At 41.0% G+C, this 22,777-nt stretch overlaps 2 protein-coding genes across 3 annotated transcripts in view; both read left to right on the top strand.

The window, feature by feature from the left end:
- Window positions 1-5,616: 5,616 nt before the first annotated feature.
- On the top strand, window positions 5,617-21,162 carry LOC110487980 (deleted in azoospermia-like). Of its 2 annotated transcripts, none has more exons than XR_002468327.2 (10): window positions 5,617-6,215; window positions 7,030-7,152; window positions 7,229-7,320; window positions 7,418-7,469; window positions 7,574-7,640; window positions 7,950-8,089; window positions 8,385-8,465; window positions 8,794-8,844; window positions 18,371-18,473; window positions 19,089-21,162. XR_002468327.2 is itself a non-coding variant. In XM_021559912.2 (10 exons), exons 1-9 carry the CDS (start codon window positions 6,213-6,215, stop codon window positions 18,439-18,441), a joined length of 645 nt encoding a protein of 214 aa, XP_021415587.2. In that variant the 5' UTR covers window positions 5,618-6,212; the 3' UTR covers window positions 18,442-18,473; window positions 19,089-21,162. The 2 variants fall into 2 exon arrangements, 1 of the variants encoding a protein (XP_021415587.2); XM_021559912.2 differs by having other exon boundaries at window positions 5,618-6,215; window positions 18,406-18,473.
- Window positions 21,163-21,919: 757 nt separating this feature from the next.
- The window catches only part of LOC110487979 (raftlin-like), a 54,582-nt gene continuing 53,724 nt past the window's right edge, over window positions 21,920-22,777 (top strand). Inside the window, exon 1 of the mRNA XM_021559911.2 lies at window positions 21,920-22,233. The gene's annotated coding sequence lies outside the window, so the exon portion shown is untranslated. The remainder of the gene's footprint in view (window positions 22,234-22,777) is intronic.

Below are 22,777 nucleotides of genomic sequence, written 5' to 3'. Positions count from 1 at the left end.
GGTCTTGACTTGTCAGTTCTCACCACCTAACCGTTGTAGCCTAGGCATAGTCTATACTACTACAGTAGATGAGCAGCATATTTCCAGCTGGTGTCGAATTTATTCACTGTCTGCGTGGAAACAGTGGCGCGAGTGTTACACTTTGGGCACCTACCTATTGATGGGTTTTCATACAACAGCCTAGTACGGATGCAATATTGGCTACGTTTCCATAAACATGTCTACTTCTTCTTGACTGGTAAGTGTGAACCGTGGTGATCCCCACATGGCATGAAACAGATTACCCTCCTGAGACCCAGCAATTCATTTGTGTCCTCTCTAGTGGACATCAGTTATTGGTCAGTATCTCTGAGTCCATTCAAGCCACTGCGTTAACTCCTGTAGTCCCTTTGAGAAGACATTATGGGCTTTCCAATATCACATGTGTGTTACCTTGACAACTTTACCTTCCTGGTTCTTAAAAAAATGTCTGCCTACAAAAGTAGCACATTTTATGGAAATGTGAAAAGAAGTGTGTAAGTATTACCTTTTCTGATATTCAAATTGATTATAGTAAGTAAGGAATGGTTAAGTGAGTTGTCAGGACTGTGTAATATATTTTTTTACATTAAATAAGAGCTAAATAAGAGATTATCAAGAAATGTCCTATGTAGTGGACACCCAGATGTCACAGCTATGCTTTCATCTACTGTACCCATTGACAGTAATGTACATGTTTTTCATCTACTGTACCCATTGACAGTAATGTAAATGTTTTTCATCTACTGTACCCATTGACAGTAATGTAAATGTTTTTCATCTACTGTACCCATTGACAGTAATGTAAATGTTTTTCATCTACTGTACCCATTGACAGTAATGTAAATGTTTTTCATCTACTGTACCCATTGACAGTAATGTAAATGTTTTTCATCTACTGTACCCATTGACAGTAATGTAAATGTTTTTCATCTGCTGTACCCATTGACAGTAATGTAAATGTTTTTCATCTACTGTACCCATTGACAGTAATGTAAATGTTTTTCATCTGCTGTACCCATTGACAGTAATGTAAATGTTTTTCATCTGCTGTACCCATTGACAGTAATGTAAATGTTTTTCATCTACTGTACCCATTGACAGTAATGTAAATGTTTTTCATCTACTGTACCCATTGACAGTAATGTAAATGTTTTTCATCTACTGTACCCATTGACAGTAATGTAAATGTTTTTCATCTGCTGTACCCATTGACAGTAATGTAAATGTTTTTCATCTACTGTACCCATTGACAGTAATGTAAATGTTTTTCATCTACTGTACCCATTGACAGTAATGTAAATGTTTTTCATCTACTGTACCCATTGACAGTAATGTAAATGTTTTTCATCTGCTGTACCCATTGACAGTAATGTAAATGTTTTTCATCTACTGTACCCATTGACAGTAATGTAAATGTTTTTCATCTGCTGTACCCATTGACAGTAATGTAAATGTTTTTCATCTACTGTACCCATTGACAGTAATGTAAATGTTTTTCATCTGCTGTACCCATTGACAGTAATGTAAATGTTTTTCATCTGCTATACCCATTGACAGTAATGTAAATGTTTTTCATCTACTGTACCCATTGACAGTAATGTAAATGTTTTTCATCTGCTGTACCCATTGACAGTAATGTAAATGTTTTTCATCTACTGTACCCATTGACAGTAATGTAAATGTTTTTCATCTGCTATACCCATTGACAGTAATGTAAATGTTTTTCATCTGCTGTACCCATTGACAGTAATGTAAATGTTTTTCATCTACTGTACCCATTGACAGTAATGTAAATGTTTTTCATCTACTGTACCCATTGACAGTAATGTAAATGTTTTTCATCTGCTGTACCCATTGACAGTAATGTAAATGTTTTTCATCTACTGTACCCATTGACAGTAATGTAAATGTTTTTCATCTACTGTACCCATTGACAGTAATGTAAATGTTTTTCATCTACTGTACCCATTGACAGTAATGTAAATGTTTTTCATCTACTGTACCCATTGACAGTAATGTAAATGTTTTTCATCTGCTGTACCCATTGACAGTAATGTAAATGTTTTTCATCTGCTGTACCCATTGACAGTAATATAAATGTTTTTCATCTACTATACCCATTGACAGTAATGTAAATGTTTTTCATCTGCTGTACCCATTGACAGTAATGTAAATGTTTTTCATCTACTGTACCCATTGACAGTAATGTAAATGTTTTTCATCTGCTGTACCCATTGACAGTAATGTAAATGTTTTTCATCTACTATACCCATTGACAGTAATGTAAATGTTTTTCATCTACTATACCCATTGACAGTAATGTAAATGTTTTTCATCTGCTGTACCCATTGACTGTAAGGTACTTTTTGTTTCTTATTTATGTCCTAATGACAACTACAGAGGACAATTTTGCACTTACAATAAAAGATAAATAACAATAATTTTCTAATTTCTTTCTTGGTAACATGTTTTTCTTCCACCCCAAACACTTACGTTATATTACATTGAAGAAAATCTAAAAATTGTGTCTCTTGAGAATATAACATTTACATTTGACATTTGAGTCATTTAGCAGACGCTCTTATCCAGAGCGATTTTCAGTAGTGAGTTTTTCCTTTTTTGATTATAATGATTGGATTTTCACATGAAAAGTTATTGGGCAAACAAATGTAATCGTGCCAATATTCCAATGGACATATCCAGGCTACGGATGCATAAACACTATTCTATTCTGTAAGACAAAACCTGTAGGGAAAATTGCACAAGTTGCTCTTTTCTGATCTGCGCTGATCTGCTGCAAATGTCCTTGTTGTCGTTTGTATAGCAACCCATATTGGATGCCCTTTTAAAAATAAGTTGAATTGAATGTCATGGGATGAATAACACAATAAATTGCATTAGCTGGGCTTCTGAGGGGCATTATTATGGAGCCTTTCTTCTTCAAGGGTAAATACCAGCCAGATGCATTGAATAAATATCTTGTGCTTTATTTTGTTCTTCCTTCAAAACAAAAAAACACCAACCTATTCCTGCAAATACAAGTTGCCACAGGGGCATCCAGGACCTATAAGTGCAAGAGGAACAATCCCTGTTCTGCTCCTTGCAGTGACTCGTTTTGTCACGACTCCCCTGCCTGTTCGGGCGGTGCTCGGCCTACTAGCTGCCACCGATCCCTTTTCCTTTTTCTGTTGGTTTTGTCTTATTAGTTACACCTGTGTCTAATTGTGTTTTTCTGATGTGTATCCTTATTTAAGGCTAGTGAACCTGTCCTTGTTTTGTGCGGGATTGATTTTGTGTTACGTGTTGTTGTCGTTGGGTGTGTTCGTGCTCCAGACCATGTACCCTGTGTTTTGGGTTGGTCAGTATTTTTCGCGCCCTGTGTTTTGGGCATTGGATTTTGGTGCCATATTAAAGTGCACTTTTTCCCTGTGGAACTCTCTGCTCTCTGCACCTGATTCTTACCTCACACACCCAGTCCCTCGTGACACGTTTGTACACCTGGATGGGCTCGATGATCAGTTGAATTCATGACACACTTCAAATTACACCTAGAGAGCCTCCAATATTCTATAATGTCATAATTATTACACTGTCTTGGGTAATATGCTGACATCTGTATCAGACTTTTAACTTTTAGGCCTACAAAATAATTCCATATAGGAGTACTGATCTGGGATCAGGTCTTCCCTGTCCATGTAACTTTTTTCATTGTGCTCTAAAAAGCAAAACTGATGCTAAATCGAACTCTTACTTTGAGACGCTTGATGCATAGGAACCCTAGATATTCCATGCTCTCTCATATCTGCTGGATTATTGCATCATAGCTTGTACTGATGAAGGGGAATGGAATGCTAATTAGAGCATGTTGGCAAATATGTCATTAGTCTACATGGGTCTCAATTCCAAATCAATAATCAATAGACACAAAGTGTGTGATCATTTTCCCAAGGGATTTCACTCTCACACTCCTTTTTGGCACTTATGCTTAAAAGGCAATGGGCTGGTGTGTGTGTGTGTGTGTGTGTGTGTGTGTGTGTGTGTGTGTGTGTGTGTGTGTGTGTGTGTGTGTGTGTTTACTCCAATCCAAATACTCCACCCAGTCCCTGGTGTGTCATTGAGAGAGGGAGCTCTCAGGGGAACTATCAGTATGGCCTGTTTGACATTTGGAGGACATCCATCCCACTGGGCACACACTGGAGGAATCAACGTTGTTTCCACGTCATTTCCAACATGGAACAAAGGGGGCTTGTGAAGTGAATGGAAAAGATGAACAGTTCTTTACTTTTTTATTTCACCCAGAGAAGTTGACTGATGGAGAATATGTACATAGAACACATACTATATTGGTTCTCTATGAACTTAACGACTGGCAGTAAAATAAGGGGTTTACTAGTGATGCTATTTAGATGCAGTTAAGTTATGTGCAGTGAATTCTAAATAAATACAACATGAAGCATCAAAAAGGTTTTACATAAATCAAAGCAGTTTGTGATTGGGAACCCCTCCCCCCCCTTCCACACACACACACACACACACACACACACAACTAACAGGACACATTCAACAGTGATTCTATAGTGAACTCTAGTGGCCATTTGTTGGGAGCTCTGATAGGAACTCAACCATATGAAATGCAGACACAAGGGGACACCCTAACCCTGTCTAGACTAGAGTCACGCCTGTCCTGCATGTCACCATAGATAGAACAATGAGACAGATATTTAAATATGTGAATGTACTGTAATGTTTTTAAAATTGTATAAACTGTCTTAATTTTGATGGACCCAAGGCTGTTGCCTTGGCAGCTGCTAACGAGTAAAAAACAAATATTTCACCGGATGTGTAAATGTGAAGCATCTGTTTGGCGTTTCCACTCACTACCACATATGGTGATGAGCGGGAGCCTAGTGACCGGCAGTGGGAGATGATGGAGCGAAATTGATTTTGGCTAAGATTCTGCCAATTTTCTCACCGATTAAACATTTGATGTCCATACAGTTTTCTATTTCCAAAACTACCATATGTAACAAACAGAGTGAACTGCATTTTGTGGACTTTACCTTTTGCCAAAGTTACTACAAAAAAATGCGTTTAGGAGTACAAGGGCGAATTGAGTTATTGCTGGAACGCGCAAATAGGATCTCAATAGCGCGTGCTTGGCTTTGCCCATCTCATTCCTGTTCCCAGTATGATTAATTTGCTCATTGGAAACGTTATGGTCTATCTTTGGTTAGTTGTAAAAATCTTTGATTTTACTCTCCCTCAGCAATATCATGTGGTAGCTCGATTGATCATGACCTGACTTTGATAAGCTAAATGTCATCAAAGGAATGGATTTGATTACTATACTCAATGCCACATTGTGGTTAATTAGTTATTTGTTGCAATGGAGCTGCTGCTGAATGTCAACACAGGCGCCATTTGTGAACAATCCTATACTTTCACACACTTGAAACAGCTAACGTTAGCTACATTCTTGCTCTTTGTGAAACCTATTGTAACAACCCTGGGTTTATACGCGCGGATACCGACTCTGCCGCTTGAGCATGATTTTGCTGGACATCGGGCTAGAACGTCGAGGGTTCGAGACCTGCTCCCTGCTGTTTCATTACATTGGTGTCAGAAATGATCGGACCTTGCATCCACGACTGTGCGTGTGCTTGACCGGTGAGCGCGTTCCTATAAAACGTTGAGTCGCAGACTAGAGATGATACGCTATTTGAAAGGCGGGAGTAGCGTAACGACTCTGGGTTTATAAGCGCGGATATAGACTCTGCACCTGGAGGATGCTTTTGTGGCACAGTCGACAGCGCGTTGGACTTCGGGATAGAGGGTTCGAGACCTGCTGGTTCACATAACCTGGTTCATTATATTTTATTTGCGGAGGGAGATGAAATCTAGACGCTTGATATCAGATGTCATTATTTAAAGAATACACCCCAAAATAGTGTTAACCTTTTTTTCCCGACAAAGTTTTACTCGTGTAACGAAATTACGTGTAAAAACAACAGAATAAAAACACACAAAAGCAACCAATGTACTTTTTGGAACATCCCAATTAGGTTCAGCAAATGTAAGCTTGCCGTGGCGCATCGCTTTTGACAATCGGTTCAACGTTTTTTCGTGCACTTCAAGCGGGGAAAGTTTGCGCGGCAGTGTGTTTAATTTATTCTGTTTTAACGGTTTTAGAAATGGTGAGTAGCTAGCTACATCCTTGTTTTGAGAATGACCCAAACATATGTATCATTTTTAAGTAAGGAATAAGAGAAAAAAAAATCACTGTCCAATTTCTCAGGAGTGAGTTAGCTAAAGTCAGCAAGCTATATATCACATTTCTAGGTTAGCTAGCAAGTTAAATATACTTAACATGAAAGTAGTGTGTCGTCTGTTCTCATGCTTGATAAATTCAGCTCATAACATTAAAGCTAGGTCGTTTAGTTAACTAGTTAATAATTTTCCCTCCAATAAACGACCACGATTCTAGTTAATAGCATAACGTACCTAGCTAGCTAAAGTTAGTTGCTCCTCTGTGTCTTTGTTACGCTAGCAAGCTAGGGCCCGGCCATCCAAGATAGCCAGCCAGGTAATGAACGATTGCCTAACTAGCTAGCTAGTTTTGTCACATATGAATAATAATAATTTGGTATAGTTAACTTTAGCTAATCAAGTTTTTCTATAGGTAAGTTAGTTAGGAACTAACTAGCCGGGAAAGGTTGGACAATGACAATACCCTGATGGCTGAAATAGAAGTGGATTGCCCTCTGATAGTTCCCCTTGCCTTCTTGACGTTCTAATCCTGGATAGAATGGTTGAGCACATGGTATAACTAATTCCGTTCACCTGTGACTGAGCTAGCTAGCTGGATCAATAGATTCTCCATCTGATGATGAGGCTTACTCTGAGATGGCTACAATCTTTCTGCCCACTTGAGCATGTTGTGATTGGACTTTGTAGAAAAGTGAAAGGCAACTGGTATGACCAATGTCTAGCTACATTAATTTCTTCCAGGATATCCAGAAACAGAGCAACGGATGTCAGACTTCCGCAAGTTTGAAGCTGTCAAATGGTTATATTTTACCTGAAGGTAAAATGACTCCAAACACACTTTTTGTTGGAGGAATCGACATGAAGGTGAGTAGCTCAAATCATTTCCAAATGGATTGGGATACATCATCATTATCTAACTTGCTCATATTGTCCTTTCCAGGTGGATGAGAACGAAATCCGTGACTTCTTTGCGAGATTTGGTGCCGTGAAGGAAGTGAAAATCATCACTTACCGTGGAGGTATCTGCAAAGGGTAAGTCCCAAATTAGTAGGCTCCACCTTTATTCAAGAAAAGTGCATCCCCGTAAACATTGTCTTATGGAACAATGTCACTCTTTGACTTTGTGTAGTTATGGATTTGTTTACTTCAATGAAGACGTTGACATCCAAACCATCATTGAAGTAAGGGTAATTTATTTAACATGGTCACATTCAAGTCTTTCAAACTTTGCCTTCACTCTACTCACAAGCTAATGTGTTTCGTCTTCACCATGTTTACTCTGTAGCAACAGATCAGTTTTAAAGGGAGGAAACTCAAGCTGGGTCCAGCAATCATGAAGGAAAGGAGCTCACGTGAGTGTGTTGCTTGTGTGCATTTGGTCCATTGATATGTCTTAGTCTCAACATTTTCTTATGTCTTCGGCAAATCCATCCAGAAGTCTGGGTTGTGGCTAAACGTGTTTTACGTCGACCACATTGCAGACATTGCATTGCATCAACCAATGGTTGCATGCCAGATCGACTGCAGTCGGCCGTCAAATTGCTATATCAAATTATTAGTGGTTAGTTGAAATGTCAAACACCCATCTAGGCATTGTGAGACCTGGCATGTCTTTAATTATAGTCAGCCTAGAAGGTTTGTTTATTTGTTTACCCGCCCAGGTTCCATGCCGTCTCACCTGGTTGATCAGGCCCCCTGGATAACCCCCTCCCAGTACATCTACTGCACCTGCTGCTCTCCTATGGGTGGGGGCATGGCTCAGCCTTCACCTGTACTCAATGGCGGCAATCCCTACTTCCAGGTAAGGCCCTGTCATTACCCCAAAGCCACTGAGTGTGTCTTAAATGTCACCCTATTCCCTGTGAAGTGCACTACTTTTGACCAGGGCGCCATTTGGGACGCAGGCACTGTGTTGCAAGATGGGCTTGAATCAGTTCACACTTTAGGACTAATAGTGGTCCCAAAAGTGCACCAACCCCAACCTGCCCGCCCAGCACACCAGGACCATGTTCAGCAGGCAAACATTGTGGAACGTTGCAGATAGAACTTTGCGTACACCCTTTGACACTGCGGTTTTATCCTTCCTCTCTACTCAGCCTTACTCGTACAACGGCTTTCCAGGAGTCATGATTCCACAGATGCCCGTGCGCTACTCGCAAACCAATTACGCGTACCAGGTAAACAAACAAACACACTCATGCAGGCAGATAACCTTTTTTTGCGGGGGGATAACGTATTCATTGAATAAATGTATTGTTCCCTGGAGAACTCTTAGTGGCGATTGGTATGAAAACATGCACTACACCATGACACATTCCTCATCAACACTAATCCAAACTAATATACATGCGTGACATGCTAGAGACCACACACATACATCTGCTTTAATACTGTACCATAGCATGATAAACACACTCGTTCCTCTCCCCATATAACTTATTGAGGAAAAGGATGCATTTTAGACATGTATGTATTGACCTTTTGACTCCTGCTCTCCTCTCCCAGTACGCCTCACCACACTGGACTGGAGAGCAGAGGACACGGCTCATCAACCAGGTGACACTTCCTCTGAATGACTACGTTTTGCAAACTGCTAAGATGCATCCCCAATATTTTATTTTAACTGATTGGAAAAGCTATGTAGATGTGACGTTTTTACCATCTATTTGAATCAGGGATGGGCAACTTTGATGGGGGTGGGGCCACAAAAAATCTAAACTCATCATGAGTTCCATACCCATACATGCCAGGGCTCGTCAGCGTTCCGGGGCAAGTAAAAAAAAAAATAATAATAAATGTTGGACAACCAGAATATAGATTTAAGTTGTCTGAATGGGCAAGTTAAAAAAAAAATCACAATATGAAACAATTACTCCAATCAGAATTGGCAGTGGCAGCACACAGCAGGGCAGTAAATTGGCTATAGTGCCATTTGCTATAGCCCATTTCAATAAATATTTTATATTTACACACAGCAAGAGAACAATGTAGATAGATCTAGCTAAATCTATATTTTTGTCTCTCGAATGATAAGGGCCAATAGCCAAAGTCTGTTTTTATAGGGGACACTCCGATGTCTTATCGTTATAGAAGCCCTAATGGTCTATTTTCTGTCCATTTGATATGAATCTGACTTGGCCTATTAACCCTTTAGATCCCAATAGAATTTTAGGCTGCTGCTGTAGAATACTCAGAATTTCAAACAAACATACCTTGTGCAAAAACAAAGAACAAATAACAATGAACCTGTTTTTTTAAAGAGCACAACCTCTTTAATGACACCACATTCATGTCCGTAAGAATAACTCATTTTGTCGTTCATTGTGTAAAGACCCTCACTATAAAAAAACAACAACAGATTAGCACTCATGCATTATCATGCTGAAACATGAGGTGATGGCGAGGGATAAATGGCACGACAATGGATCTTTGGATCTCATCACGATGTCTGCAATTGTGTTCGTTGTCCGTAGCTTATGCCTGCCCATACTATAACCCCACCGCCACCATGGGGCACTCTGTCCACAACCTCAGCAAACCTCTCACCCACACAACGCCATACACGTTGTCTGCCATCTGGCCGGAACGGTTGAAACCGGGATTTATCCATGAAGAGCACACTTCTCTAGCAGGCCAGTGGCCATCGAAGGTGAGCATTTGCCCACTGAAGTCGGTTATGACGCTGAACTGCAGTCAGGTCAAGATCCTGGTGAGGATGAGGAGCACTCGGATGAGCATCCCTGAGACTGTTTCTGATAGTGCAAACCCGCAGTTTCATCAGCTGTCTGGTTGGCTGCAGGTGAAGAAGCTGGATGTGGAGGTCCTGGGATGGTGTGGTTACACGTGATCCGCGGTAGAGAAATTAAGATTAAATTATTTGGCAACAGGTATGGTGGACATTCCTGCAGTCAGCATGCCAATTGCACGCTCCTTCAAAGCTTTAGACATCGGCGTCATTGTGACAACTGCACATTTTAGAGTGGCCTTTTATTGTCCCCAGCACAAGGTGCACCTGTGTAACTATCATCCTGTTTAATCATCTTCTTGATATGCCACACCTGTCAGGTGGATGGATTGTCTTGGCAAAGGAAAAATGGTCACTAACAGGGATGTAAACAAATTTGTGCACAACATTTGAGAGAATCTATATCTATATACAGCTAAACACTGAAACTATTTCCATGAGTCAGAGAGCAACCGTTGGAGCTCCTGCTCCACGCTTATGTGCTCGCCTGTATTTACTGTACCAACCAAGTGATCATGACAGGATTTGCTATTCCCCAAACATCAACAACACCAAACGTATATCTGCTGTTGACTTATTTCACTCACCTCGACATCATCGCTTCCAAAGTGCAAGTACGTGTCCGAAATCCTTATCACAAACCAACATGGATACAGTCTCTTCCACAGTGAAAAGTCGTCTTTTACTTCGACACCATCATTTGGCAAATGACAGCATACCTTGTTTCTGGTTGATGACAACAGCCATGCGAATATGACAACAGTTTGTTAGCAAGTTCATTTTGCTATAGACAAATATTATTGTTAGAAAAACAAGGCCATTCGTGGCCGCAATAGCAATTTAAAGAAAGGCTGTTGACCACCACTATTCGTTCTAAAGGGTTTAAAGCCACTTTTAGTTTAATGCGTGCTAGATTTCATGATCAAACAATGAACACCGTTAGATGTCTCAAAGTTTTAAGTTGCTTTTGAATAACCCCACATGGGAGGCCTAAGGTAAAAATGAGAGCGAGAGAGAAGAAACAATAGCAAGATATAAAAATCTAATGAGAAATTTGAACAAACCTTAGTTGAGCGAAGCGTTAGACAGTAATGACGCATGCATCTGGCAGAAAAAAAAATCTGTCCTTATCATAGTGAGCCAAACAACCAAACGCCTTGTCCTAGTAATTGAAAAGACGAATTAAAGTTACGACAAGTTTTTTCCAAACTGTTCTAATAAAATCTTTGTACTAAAATTGCAGCTTATAAATGGGAATAATTATGAACATCAGAGTCTATTGTGGTGGAATTATTGTAATCAAAAGGAGAGACTTTTATATTTCCTCAAAATAATGAAACTTCATTATTTAATTAGTGGCGTAATGGAGCTGGTCAGTAATCACCCCTGGTTTGAGCCACAGCATTTTATAGCAAAGTACATCCTCCTTCAGTCTATATGACAAACAACAGATGTATGGAATGTGTCACAAGGTTAAGATTTGTGTGAAAGATACTTATAATTCACAGCAGACAGTATCTCATTGTGTAGAGACCAGGGTCTGGCCCTGGTGTCATTTCTCCCTGGTACCCTATAGAACAGAAACATTAACTCATGCTCTGGAATGTGGTTTTACCCAAAGACATTGTAAATATTCTAGAGGCCCATCCTCAGTAGAACACACACAGATGAGTGTTCTAACAACCCCTTATTCTGTTGCATAAAACAACCATTTGATGCAATAACAGCATTATAACATAGTCTTGTAATTTCCACCGTAATATGCTATTCTCATTCACAGATTTATTTTGAATGACAAATATATTTGAATGACAAATGAAATTGACAAAAATACCAAGATGGAAAAATCTAATGAGTGAAAAGAGAACTATGACTACAGCCGAGGAAAGCTTATGAAATAAATGTGTAGTTGGCCTAGGCCTATTTCCATGTTATCCTAGCAGTGTGAAACCTACCTACAACGCATATAGCAGCCTAGGCCTAAATAAGAGAGGAGGATGAAGGGGGAAAATGTGAATGAGTTTATACTTTTCCAGTTCTGAGGACTGCAGAGTTGCACTGCAGCAAGGCTCATTGACTGTCACTCGCTCCATCTGCATGCTTTGGAGCACACAGACACACAGAGAGCCAGATAGGCCTAGGCTACTACACATTTCGTTGGTACCACGGAAAGCCAGATGGGCTACGACACATCTCGCTGGTACCACGGAAAGCCAGATGGGCTACGACACATCTCGCTGGTACCACGGAAAGCCAGATGGGCTACTACACATCTCGCTGGTACCACGGAAAGCCAGATGGGCTACAACACATCTCGCTGGTACCATGGAAAGCCAGATGGGCTACGACACATCTCGCTGGTACCATGGAAAGCCAGATGGGCTACGACACATCTCGCTGGTACCACGGAAAGCCAGATGGGCTACTACACATCTCGTTGGTACCACGGAAAGCCAGATGGGCTACGACACATCTCGCTGGTACCATGGAAAGCCAGATGGGCTACAACACATCTCGCTGGTACCATGGAAAGCCAGATGGGCTACTACACATCTCGTTGGGACCATGGAAAGCCAGAGTGGAATAGGCTATTCGAAAATATTTGATATATATTTGATAAATATATTTTATCAATGTCATGATTCCTCTCGTCCCTCCTGGAACATGCCAGCTAAATGTAGCAGTCCCTTTTATTTCTTTAGTTTTTTTGTACATTATTTTGGATGGCCGTAAAGGGGTGATAGATAACATTGTCTATGGCAGGGGTGTCAAACTCATTCCATGGAGGGCCTAGTGTTAGCTTTTCCTTTCAATTAAGCCCAAGATGACCAGGTGAAGGGAGTTCCTTACTAATCAGTGACCTTAATTAATCAATTAAGTAAAAGGGAGGAGAGGAAAACCTGTGGACACCCTCTGTGGAACGAGTTTGACACGTGGTCTATGGGCAAGCACAGAAAATGATTTCAGATCCCTCCTATGTACTTCACTCATTTTCAAGTTCACCCTTTTGGCATATGGTGTTAATGGACCTTTTTTGTTTGTTTGTTGACACAAGTGACTTCAGCTTTATAACAAGTAAAAAAAAGTTGCTAAAAAAGTAAATGTCAGACCCTTTTGTGTGTTGTCATTTACTGCAATTCTACACATTTTGACATGGGTGGAGAGAAATGTTAGCATTATTAAAAAATACATGTAATTATTAAATTTTTACCCCCCAATTTCGTGATATCCAATTACGATCTCGTCTCATCGCTGCAACTTCCCAACAGGCTCAGGAGAGGCGAAGGTCGAGTCATGTGTCCCCCGAAACATGACCTGCCAAACCAAAAGCCAGCCGCACCAATGTGTCGAAGGAAGCACTTTTCAACTGACGACCGTAGTCAGCCCGCAGGTGCCCGGCCCACCACAAGGAGTTGCTAGAATGCGATGAGCCAAGTAGAGCCCCACCGGCCAAACCCTCCCGTAACCAGGGTGACGCTGGACCAATTGTGGGATCGAACCCCAGGCTGTAGTGACGCCGCAACACTGTGATGCAGTGCCTTAGACTGCTGCGCCACTCAGGAGACCTATGTTTGCAGTTTTTAATATGATATCTGAATGAGAGTGACAAACAAATTGTGGGGGGGTCCCCCAGTCGGTAATTCGACAGCTGTTTAGACTAACTTCTAAAAAATGTCTAAAAAATGTTAGCTGACATGGGATAATTTACAAATCAAAAGAACAACAGCTGGCGCACAATCCCCCGCCAAAATAATTACACCACTATTTTAACTCTCAACAGTAAGTTAAGACCCCGACTGCGTTCCGCACGGACCATCAGTTGCCTTGCCTGGAAACCTGGCATTGAATTTTACGTTGGGCAGAAATTTCCGTTTCGTCTCACGACTTCTACAAGCCAGAATGTTGAATAAAATTATATTTTTTATGTACTTTACCGATTGTCTGTGAGGTTGGTCCATTTGGCAGTAGGAATGTGAGAATACAATGCATTCAGAAAGTATTCAGACCCCTTGACCTTTTCCACATTTTGTTACGTAACAGCCTTATTCTAAAATAGATTAAATTGTTTGTTCCCTCGATCTACACACAATGCCCCATAATGGCAAAGCAAAAACATGTTTTTAGAAATTCTTGTAAATGTATTACATTTAAAAAACTGAAATATAACATTTACAAAAGTATTCAGACCCTTTACTCAGTACTTTGTTGAAGCACCTTTGGCAGTGATTACAGCCTTGAGTCGTCTTTGGTATGATGCTACAAGCTTGGCACACCTGTATTTGGGGACTTTCTCCCATTCTTCTCTGCAGATCCTCTCAAGCTCTGTCAGGTTGGATGGGGAGCGTCTCTGTACAGATATTTTCAGGGATCTCCAGAGATGTTCGATTGGTTTCAAATCCAGGCTGAGGCTGGGCCAGTCAAGAACATTCAGAGATTTGTCCCGAAGCCACTCCTGCATTGTCATGGCTGTGTGCTTAGGATCGTTGTCCTGTTAGAAGGCGAACCTTCGCCCCAGTTCTGATGTCCTGAGCACTCTGGAGAAGGTTTTCATCAAGGATCTCTGTACTTTTCTCCGTTCATCTTTGCCTCGATCCTGACTAGTCTCCCAGTCCCTGCCACTGAAAACATCCCCACAGCATGACGATGCCACCACCATGCTTCAACGTAGGGATGGTGCCAGGTTTCCTCCAGAATTGACACTTGGCATTCAGGCCAGAAAGTTCAATCTTGGAGTTAGAGGAATTCTAAATTCCTATATGTTTTGTAGCCAAAAACCAAATTCACACTCTATCTATTTCATAATAAGTTGTAAATTTATCATTTGCATGAAATAGCAAGAGACCAGTCTTAAGAACAAGTTCAGCATTTATTCTTGACGAGTACTGACCCAAAATACAAATAACATTACATTTTAAAGAGAAGATCAAAATGACGTCATCAGTTCTCACACTTTCTCCGATCCACACAATAGCGCAGTGTCTTCAGGTCTGGAGATTGTCTTCTACTCCCCTCATAAAACAAACATTCCAATCTGTCTAAAAGACATACTCTTCTCCACTAATGGAACATCAAAGAACATTCTTATCTGTCTAAAGAGATATACCCTCCTTCTCCCTTAAACCCGCAAGGTACAGACAATTCATTCGTTTTAACTACATTTTCAGTCCTAGTTTAACTAAAAACCCATACATTTCATACCACAACATAATAGTATTAAAATAAATGGTTCTAATTTAAATGTATACATACAGTGCCTTGCGAAAGTATTCGGCCCCTTTGAACTTTGCGACCTTTTGCCACATTTCAGGCTTCAAACATAAAGATATAAAACTGTATTTTTTTGTGAAGAATCAACAACAAGTGGGACACAATCATGAAGTGGAACGACATTTATTGGATATTTCAAACTTTTTTAACAAATCAAAAACTGAAAGATTGGGCGTGCAAAATTATTCAGCCCCCTTAAGTTAATACTTTGTAGCGCCACCTTTTGCTGCGATTACAGCTGTAAGTCGCTTGGGGTATGTCTCTATCAGTTTTGCACATCGAGAGACTGAAATTTTTTCCCATTCCTCCTTGCAAAACAGCTCGAGCTCAGTGAGGTTGGATGGAGAGCATTTGTGAACAGCAGTTTTCAGTTCTTTCCACAGATTCTCGATTGGATTCAGGTCTGGACTTTGACTTGGCCATTCTAACACCTGGATATGTTTATTTTTTAACCATTCCATTGTAGATTTTGCTTTATGTTTTGGATCATTGTCTTGTTGGAAGACAAATCTCCATCCCAGTCTCAGGTCTTTTGCAGACTCCATCAGGTTTTCTTCCAGAATGGTCCTGTATTTGGCTCCATCCATCTTCCCGTCAATTTTAACCATCTTCCCTGTCCCTGCTGAAGAAAAGCAGGCCCAAACCATGATGCTGTCACCACCATGTTTGACAGTGGGGATGGTGTGTTCAGCTGTGTTGCTTTTACGCCAAACATAACGTTTTGCATTGTTGCCAAAAAGTTCAATTTTGGTTTCATCTGACCAGAGCACCTTCTTCCACATGTTTGGTGTGTCTCCCAGGTGGCTTGTGGCAAACTTTAACCGACACTTTTTATGGATATCTTTAAGAAATGTCTTTCTTCTTGCCACTCTTCCATAAAGGCCAGATTTGTGCAATATACGACTGATTGTTGTCCTATGGACAGAGTCTCCCACCTCAGCTGTAGATCTCTGCAGTTCATCCAGAGTGATCATGGGCCTCTTGGCTGCATCTCTGATCAGTCTTCTCCTTGTATGAGCTGAAAGTTTAGAGGGACGGCCAGGTCTTGGTAGATTTGCAGTGGTCTGATACTCCTTCCATTTCAATATTATCGCTTGCACAGTGCTCCTTGGGATGTTTAAAGCTTGGGAAATATTTTTGTATCCAAATCCGGCTTTAAACTTCTTCACAACAGTATCTCGGACCTGCCTGGTGTGTTCCTTGTTCTTCATGATGCTCTCTGCGCTTTTAACGGACCTCTGAGACTATCACAGTGCAGGTGCATTTATACGGAGACTTGATTACACACAGGTGGATTGTATTTATCATCATTAGTCATTTAGGTCAACATTGGATCATTCAGAGATCCTCACTGAACTTCTGGAGAGAGTTTGCTGCACTGAAAGTAAAGGGGCTGAATAATTTTGCACGCCCAATTTTTCAGTTTTTGATTTGTTAAAAAAGTTTGAAATATCCAATAAATGTCGTTCCACTTCATGATTGTGTCCCACTTGTTGTTGATTCTTCACAAAAAAATACAGTTTTATATCTTTATGTTTGAAGCCTGAAATGTGGCAAAAGGTTCACAAAGTTTAAAGGGGCCGAATACTTTCACAAGGCACTGTAATTAATCATTTCAAATATAATTTCCTCCAACACTTGGTTTCTTCAGACCAGAGAACCAAATGGGCTGTCGTGCCTTTTACTAAGGAGGGGCTTCCGTCTGGCCTCTTTACCATAAAGGCCTGATTGGTGGAGTGCTGCAGAGATGGTTGTCCTTCTGGAAGGTTCTTCCATCTCCACAGTGCAACTCTGGAGTTCTGTCAGAGTGACCATCGGGGTCACCTCCCTAACCAAGGCCTTTCTCCCCCGATTGCTCAGTTTGGCTGGGCGGTCAGCTTTAGGAAGAATCTAGGTGGTTCCAAACTTCATCCATTTAAGAATGATAGAGGCCAGTCCACTGTTCTTGGGGATCTTCATTGCTGCAGAAATGTTTTGGTATCCTTTCCCAGGTCTGTGCCTCGACACAATCCTGTCTTGGAGCTCAACGCACAATTCCTTCGATCTCATGGCATGGTTTTTGCTCTGACATGCACTGTGAGCTGTGGAACCTTATATAGACAGGTATGTGCCTTTCCAAATCATGTTCAATCAATTGAATTTACCACTGGTGGACTCAAGTTGTAGAAACATCTCAAGGATGATCAATGGAAACAGGAAGCACCTGAGCTCCATTTCGATTCTCAAAGCAAAGGGTCTGAATTCTTATGTGAATAAGGTATCTGTTTTTTATTTTTCAAACATTCTAAACCTGTTTTCGCTTTGTCATTATGGGGTATTGTGTGTAGATTGGTGAGGGGGAAACATGTATTTAATCTATTTTAGAATAAGGCTGTAACGTAACAAAATGTGGAAAAGGGGAAGGGGTCTGAATACTTTATGAATGCACTGTATATCCATAGGAAAGTCTAATTATATCAACTTTTCAAAGCGCTGGTAGTGCGTTCAGATTTATCAACTGAAGCAAATGCACAAGTAAAAAAAATACATGCATACTTGCAGAGCTCGTGTCCATGTTTACATGGTTCTGCGCATGCTTCAGGTGATCAAAATCTGAATGACCTACCAGTGCTTTGAAACGTTGATGTAATAATGATACTTTCCTGTGGATATATTGTCTCACATTCCTACTGCCAAATGGACGAACCACACGGACAACCGTTAAAGTATACTTTTATTCAACATTCTGACTTGTAGAAGTCGTGACAGGAAAAATGCCCTGACTCAAATGCTCATTTCAGCCCGACGTATAATTCAATTCAACGTGAAGTTTCCAGGCAACCAGTTGCCCATCCCTGATGTGTATTCTGTCATCTGATCGAGTAATGACTACTAGGTGGCAATGTTGGGAAAAGCCTATATTGTCATGTTGGTGTGAGTGCTTTAAGCAGACATAATATCAACCATCTGCCTGCCAGTGTGTATCAGAATTTGCAGTAATTCATGTGTTGGCTAAGGATGACTGATTTTCTGCCAAGGGTGTGTTTGCTGTAGTAGTTCCTGTGTTAAGGTTCACTGTGGTCGTTTCAGCCAGCTCATTATGTGATGTGATGCCCCGTTTCCAGAACTTTGTGGACTGCGGAGTCCAGACTCTGCTGTAGTCCACAGCCCACTGACCCTCCTGCTGTACCAGGTGAACGAACACACACACACTCAGACCCTCCTGATTTCTGTCTCTTTTTGTTATGCTAATCTTTCTATCCATCTTCCCCCTCCCTCCTGTATCTCATCTGCCATTTCTATCAAGTCTTTCTCCATCTCTTCATTGTTCTTACAATTCATCTCAATTGTTCTCCCTCCATTCTTCAGTCATTTCTAAGTAATTAGTGATTGTGGAGCAAGTGTTCAAAGTGCTGATTCGAATGCTCAATTAGTGAATTATCTCTAGTTTGTCTGTGTATTGTCAGGGATGATGGCAGAATATGTCCATCTTGAGGAACATACTCTATTCTCTTTCCTCCTGTTGTCAGACTATGTGGACAGTCTCAATTTGTCTTGTGATTCCTCGCATCCTATCTCCTTGCCTCCTTCTCAATCAAATTGAAGGAGATGGACCAAGGTCCTGCCCCTCAGGTCTTATTTTCCAATGCAATTTGAGGACGAGGTAACCCAATGGGTTTTGAGAAGGAGGCACGGAAAGGACGCAAGGAATAAAATAAATGCAATGAATATTCTCCTATTGGGGGAAAAATCTCTAGAATCCTAGCTGATAGTTGACTGAATGCTTGTTATTCCTCACCACCACAAGGGGGCGACGTCTCCATGCAGACTGGAGCACACAGTGACATCCTGGCCTTTAGAGAGCTAGCAGCAATAGACTTTAAAAATATACACTTTCAGGATGCTTTCTCTCTACGACATCTCCTGCTCACTTTGAGACCCGACAACTTGCACCTGCACCCGATGGGCGTGGTCACTGACCGTGTTTGGCTTGGCTAGGACCATGCACCCGATGGGCGTGGTCACTGACCGTGTTTGGCTTGGCTAGGACCATGCACCCGATGGGCGTGGTCACTGACTGTGTTTGGCTTGGCTAGGACCATGCACCCGATGGGCGTGGTCACTGACCGTGCTCCGTGTTTGGCTTGGCTAGGACCATGCACCCGATGGGCGTGGTCACTGACCGTGCTCTGTGTTCGGCTTGGCTAGGACCATGGTCCTGGCGTTTGGACCGCTTTCAACCCATCTCAAACACTATCGCAGGGAAGAGCGGAAGTGATTTTGGGGCTTCAGCTTGTTTACAGCACAGAGCAACGCCTTTTTTAAATTTATTTTTACAATTTTTTGGGGAGGTGGGGGTTGGTTTTGATAACCCCCAAAAAGAAAATAATTTTAAGCTCATCTGCATATATATATTTTATGTTTGACTATGTTGAAAGTTTTTTAATGTCAGTTTGTTTGGGTGTAAGCTTTTTGCTGGGCTTCTGTACATAGATTTGTAACACAACAAATTAGCCTTTTAAAATAGTGTGTTGTTTTTGACTTTTTCTATTATTAATTCAAGTTTCCATCCCCATCTTCCTCTGATTTAAGAAACTAATGCATCAAATTATTGTGGGCAGAATTGGGCACAACACTGGCACGTTATTTTTCAGGCACTCCTGTTGCCTTAGTGCTCTTTTATATAATTTCTTGACAGGTTCTTGTCTTACGCTACTTAAATCACCTTTTTATTTCGATTTACTTCAGTGAATTAGAAGTGCCTGCCTGCTTTTTTTGTTGAGGGGTTAATTGAATCGATGTTAGTGTATTTACAATTGGGATGCACTGATATCATTTTGAGTGTTGCTGTTTACAAAGTTATGAATCCTTTTATTGTGGCCAATGTTTCTTAGGATGTGTACCAAATGGCACCCTTGTCCTTATTTAATGCACTACTTTTGACTAGAACCCTGAGCAACAGTAGTGAACTATAGGGAATAAGCCTTTGAGTGTTGCCGTTTCTTAAGTTATGGATCCTGTGGCCAATGTTTCTTAGACGGTTCCAGCTCTTGCAGTACGTCGCCAAGAGGAAAATCATTGAGTCAATTTCACCTGACGGTGTTGATAAACTACTTTTATAATGCAGCCCAGCAGCCTGGGTCGGGAAACCTGTTTTAATTCACTCTGAAATGAAGGACATAACTAACAGCAATGCGTTCCATCACTAATTTTTGAAGTTCTCTTAATGTTCACTTTATATATATTTGTTGTTGTTGCACTGATTAATTTGTTGACCAAGTGTGTTTTGTAGGAATGTTTTGCTTTCTTTTGTTTTTTTTTAGAGGTGGAGTGATTTGATGTGTTTATGACGTATCAATACCATATTTTCAGTTTGATTATAATCACTTTTCAGCCCGACGGGGTTAACTGGTTGCAGTTAAAATTGATAAACACATTTTGCATTTCAAGATATTTATTTATTTGATACATCAGTTGAGAGACATTTGTTGACTCCCTGTCTTTGTCTTCTAAGCCAGTGTTTCCTAAATACCTTTCTATTTTATTTTATTTTAAGATAAGCTTGAAATTGGAATTGTCAAAGAATTGACTCAACAACAACAAACACACATCCAAGTTTAGCTTTGTTATAATGAACCAGGCAATCTATAGTTATTTCTGGTTGTTTGTGAAAGTTATCTGGCTATTTGTATTATAACCCTTGGAGTTTCTTCCCAGAAGATTGTTTCTGGAATATTTATCTGTTTACTGTTGCATAGATGCTCTGTCTTCACTGTGGACTGGTTGACATCTGAAGTTGGTCAACACCCAGAGTGTGATCCAAAGAGCAGACATGCCTAACGATTCTACTACAGTCAATTAAAGTATGAAGCTGGCCCTAACTTAAGTCAGCTTTGTTTTATTTGTTAGGATTTGGTGAAGGTACGCACACAATTTGTGACCCAGGTTGGTTCTTTTTTTGTCTGTGTACCTGCAGTGTATTCGTTAGTGCACACCTTAGCAAAACATTTTGCAACGGAAAACAATTTATTATTGGACAAATTCAGATTAGTTCCTCTGAATCGAGCATACACCCCAGAAGTGGCTGCTGGTTGGTCAGAGCTGACTTTCTGTCATGGCAATATAACTGACCATAATGTTCTGTCACAGACCATTTTGTTCTCACAAACAGCAGTATGATGGTGTGACTGCCCCCTGACAGACAGACTGCTCTGAATTATGGAGCAGTCTGGATAGCCCTTATTAAAAAATGAATTTACAGTGTTGACCGCTCTCTGACATGAATCCCAGACACCCTGGACACACCAGGCCACACACTCACATACACACACGTTGACCCCCTTATAACACAGATGTGAAATCCTTACCATAAAAACACTTTTGTCCATGACTAACTGAACCCAGACAACACACACAATCTCAATTTCCCAACAAATGGACATAAAGCATTTGCTGTAGCATGCTCTTATGGTAGTTCTGATTAAGTACTTAAGCTTGACTTTTACAGTCGCTGTGGCATCCTCTTCACATACACTCTTAATCTTCCCTCCTTGTATGTTGAATCAGCCTTCTGCGACTGTTCAATAAGCAGAGGGAAATGGAACGGCAGACTTCCTCTCGCACACAGAGGGAGGGAGCAGGAGGAGAGAACTCCTCACACACTGTTATCACGCGCGTCGGGCTGCAGGAGAGATACAGTACCGTACAGTTGTCAGAGGGAGGATTCGGGCTTTCCCGTTACCGGAGCAGCATGACCTTAACGGCTGTTTGTGGCTCGTCAACCGTGGTGATCACGCAGAGGACAGGGGATTGACAGACAGGCGCTCAGGGTGAAGACACTTACCACAGAAAGTTCGGGTTTGTGTGTCGGTGACCGTGTAAAAACATGAGCACATCGCTTACCCATGCGTCCTGACTTGTCGAGAGACTTCTCTTACGGGTGATTCCAAACGGTAGGGCTACCTTTTATTTGTCTACTCTAAAAACAAATGAAATATGTTTATGAATTGAGATATGGAAATATAGGTCAGAGTTCACGGGTGTTATGTCCCTAGATGAAACCAAGTATCCTCATAATGTGGTATGTTGTAGTGGCAACATCTCTCGGGCCTCAAATACAAAACATAAATCTTGTGAGATGTTTTATGAGACGTGTGTAGGCTCAACTGTGCAGCGTTAACTTTTGACGGCGGGGGAAGTAGCCGGATGGATCCCATATACACGGGCTCGTTTGATGGGCACAGCACAAGTTCGGGTCACAACGGTTAACAACCCACCAATTCTCTCCAATAGTCTGTACTTACGTTCTGCCAAAACCTGTTGCCTAAAACGAGTCTTGTCTCCTGTATTATGTTGATTGTGATGCCTGTGCCAGATACTATGTGTGGTTTGTATTCCAAGCAGAGGTTAAAGCCCAGATATTCGTGACAAAGTAAATTGTGTCAAGCGCAGCTGGAGAGATGGAGTGAGCGGGGGAAATGTGGAGAGAGTGATTCC

This window comes from Oncorhynchus mykiss, chromosome 32 (genome assembly GCF_013265735.2).
Source record: "Oncorhynchus mykiss isolate Arlee chromosome 32, USDA_OmykA_1.1, whole genome shotgun sequence".
Taxonomy (NCBI): Eukaryota; Metazoa; Chordata; class Actinopteri; order Salmoniformes; family Salmonidae; genus Oncorhynchus; species Oncorhynchus mykiss.
This window is presented reverse-complemented; position numbering and strand designations above follow the sequence as displayed.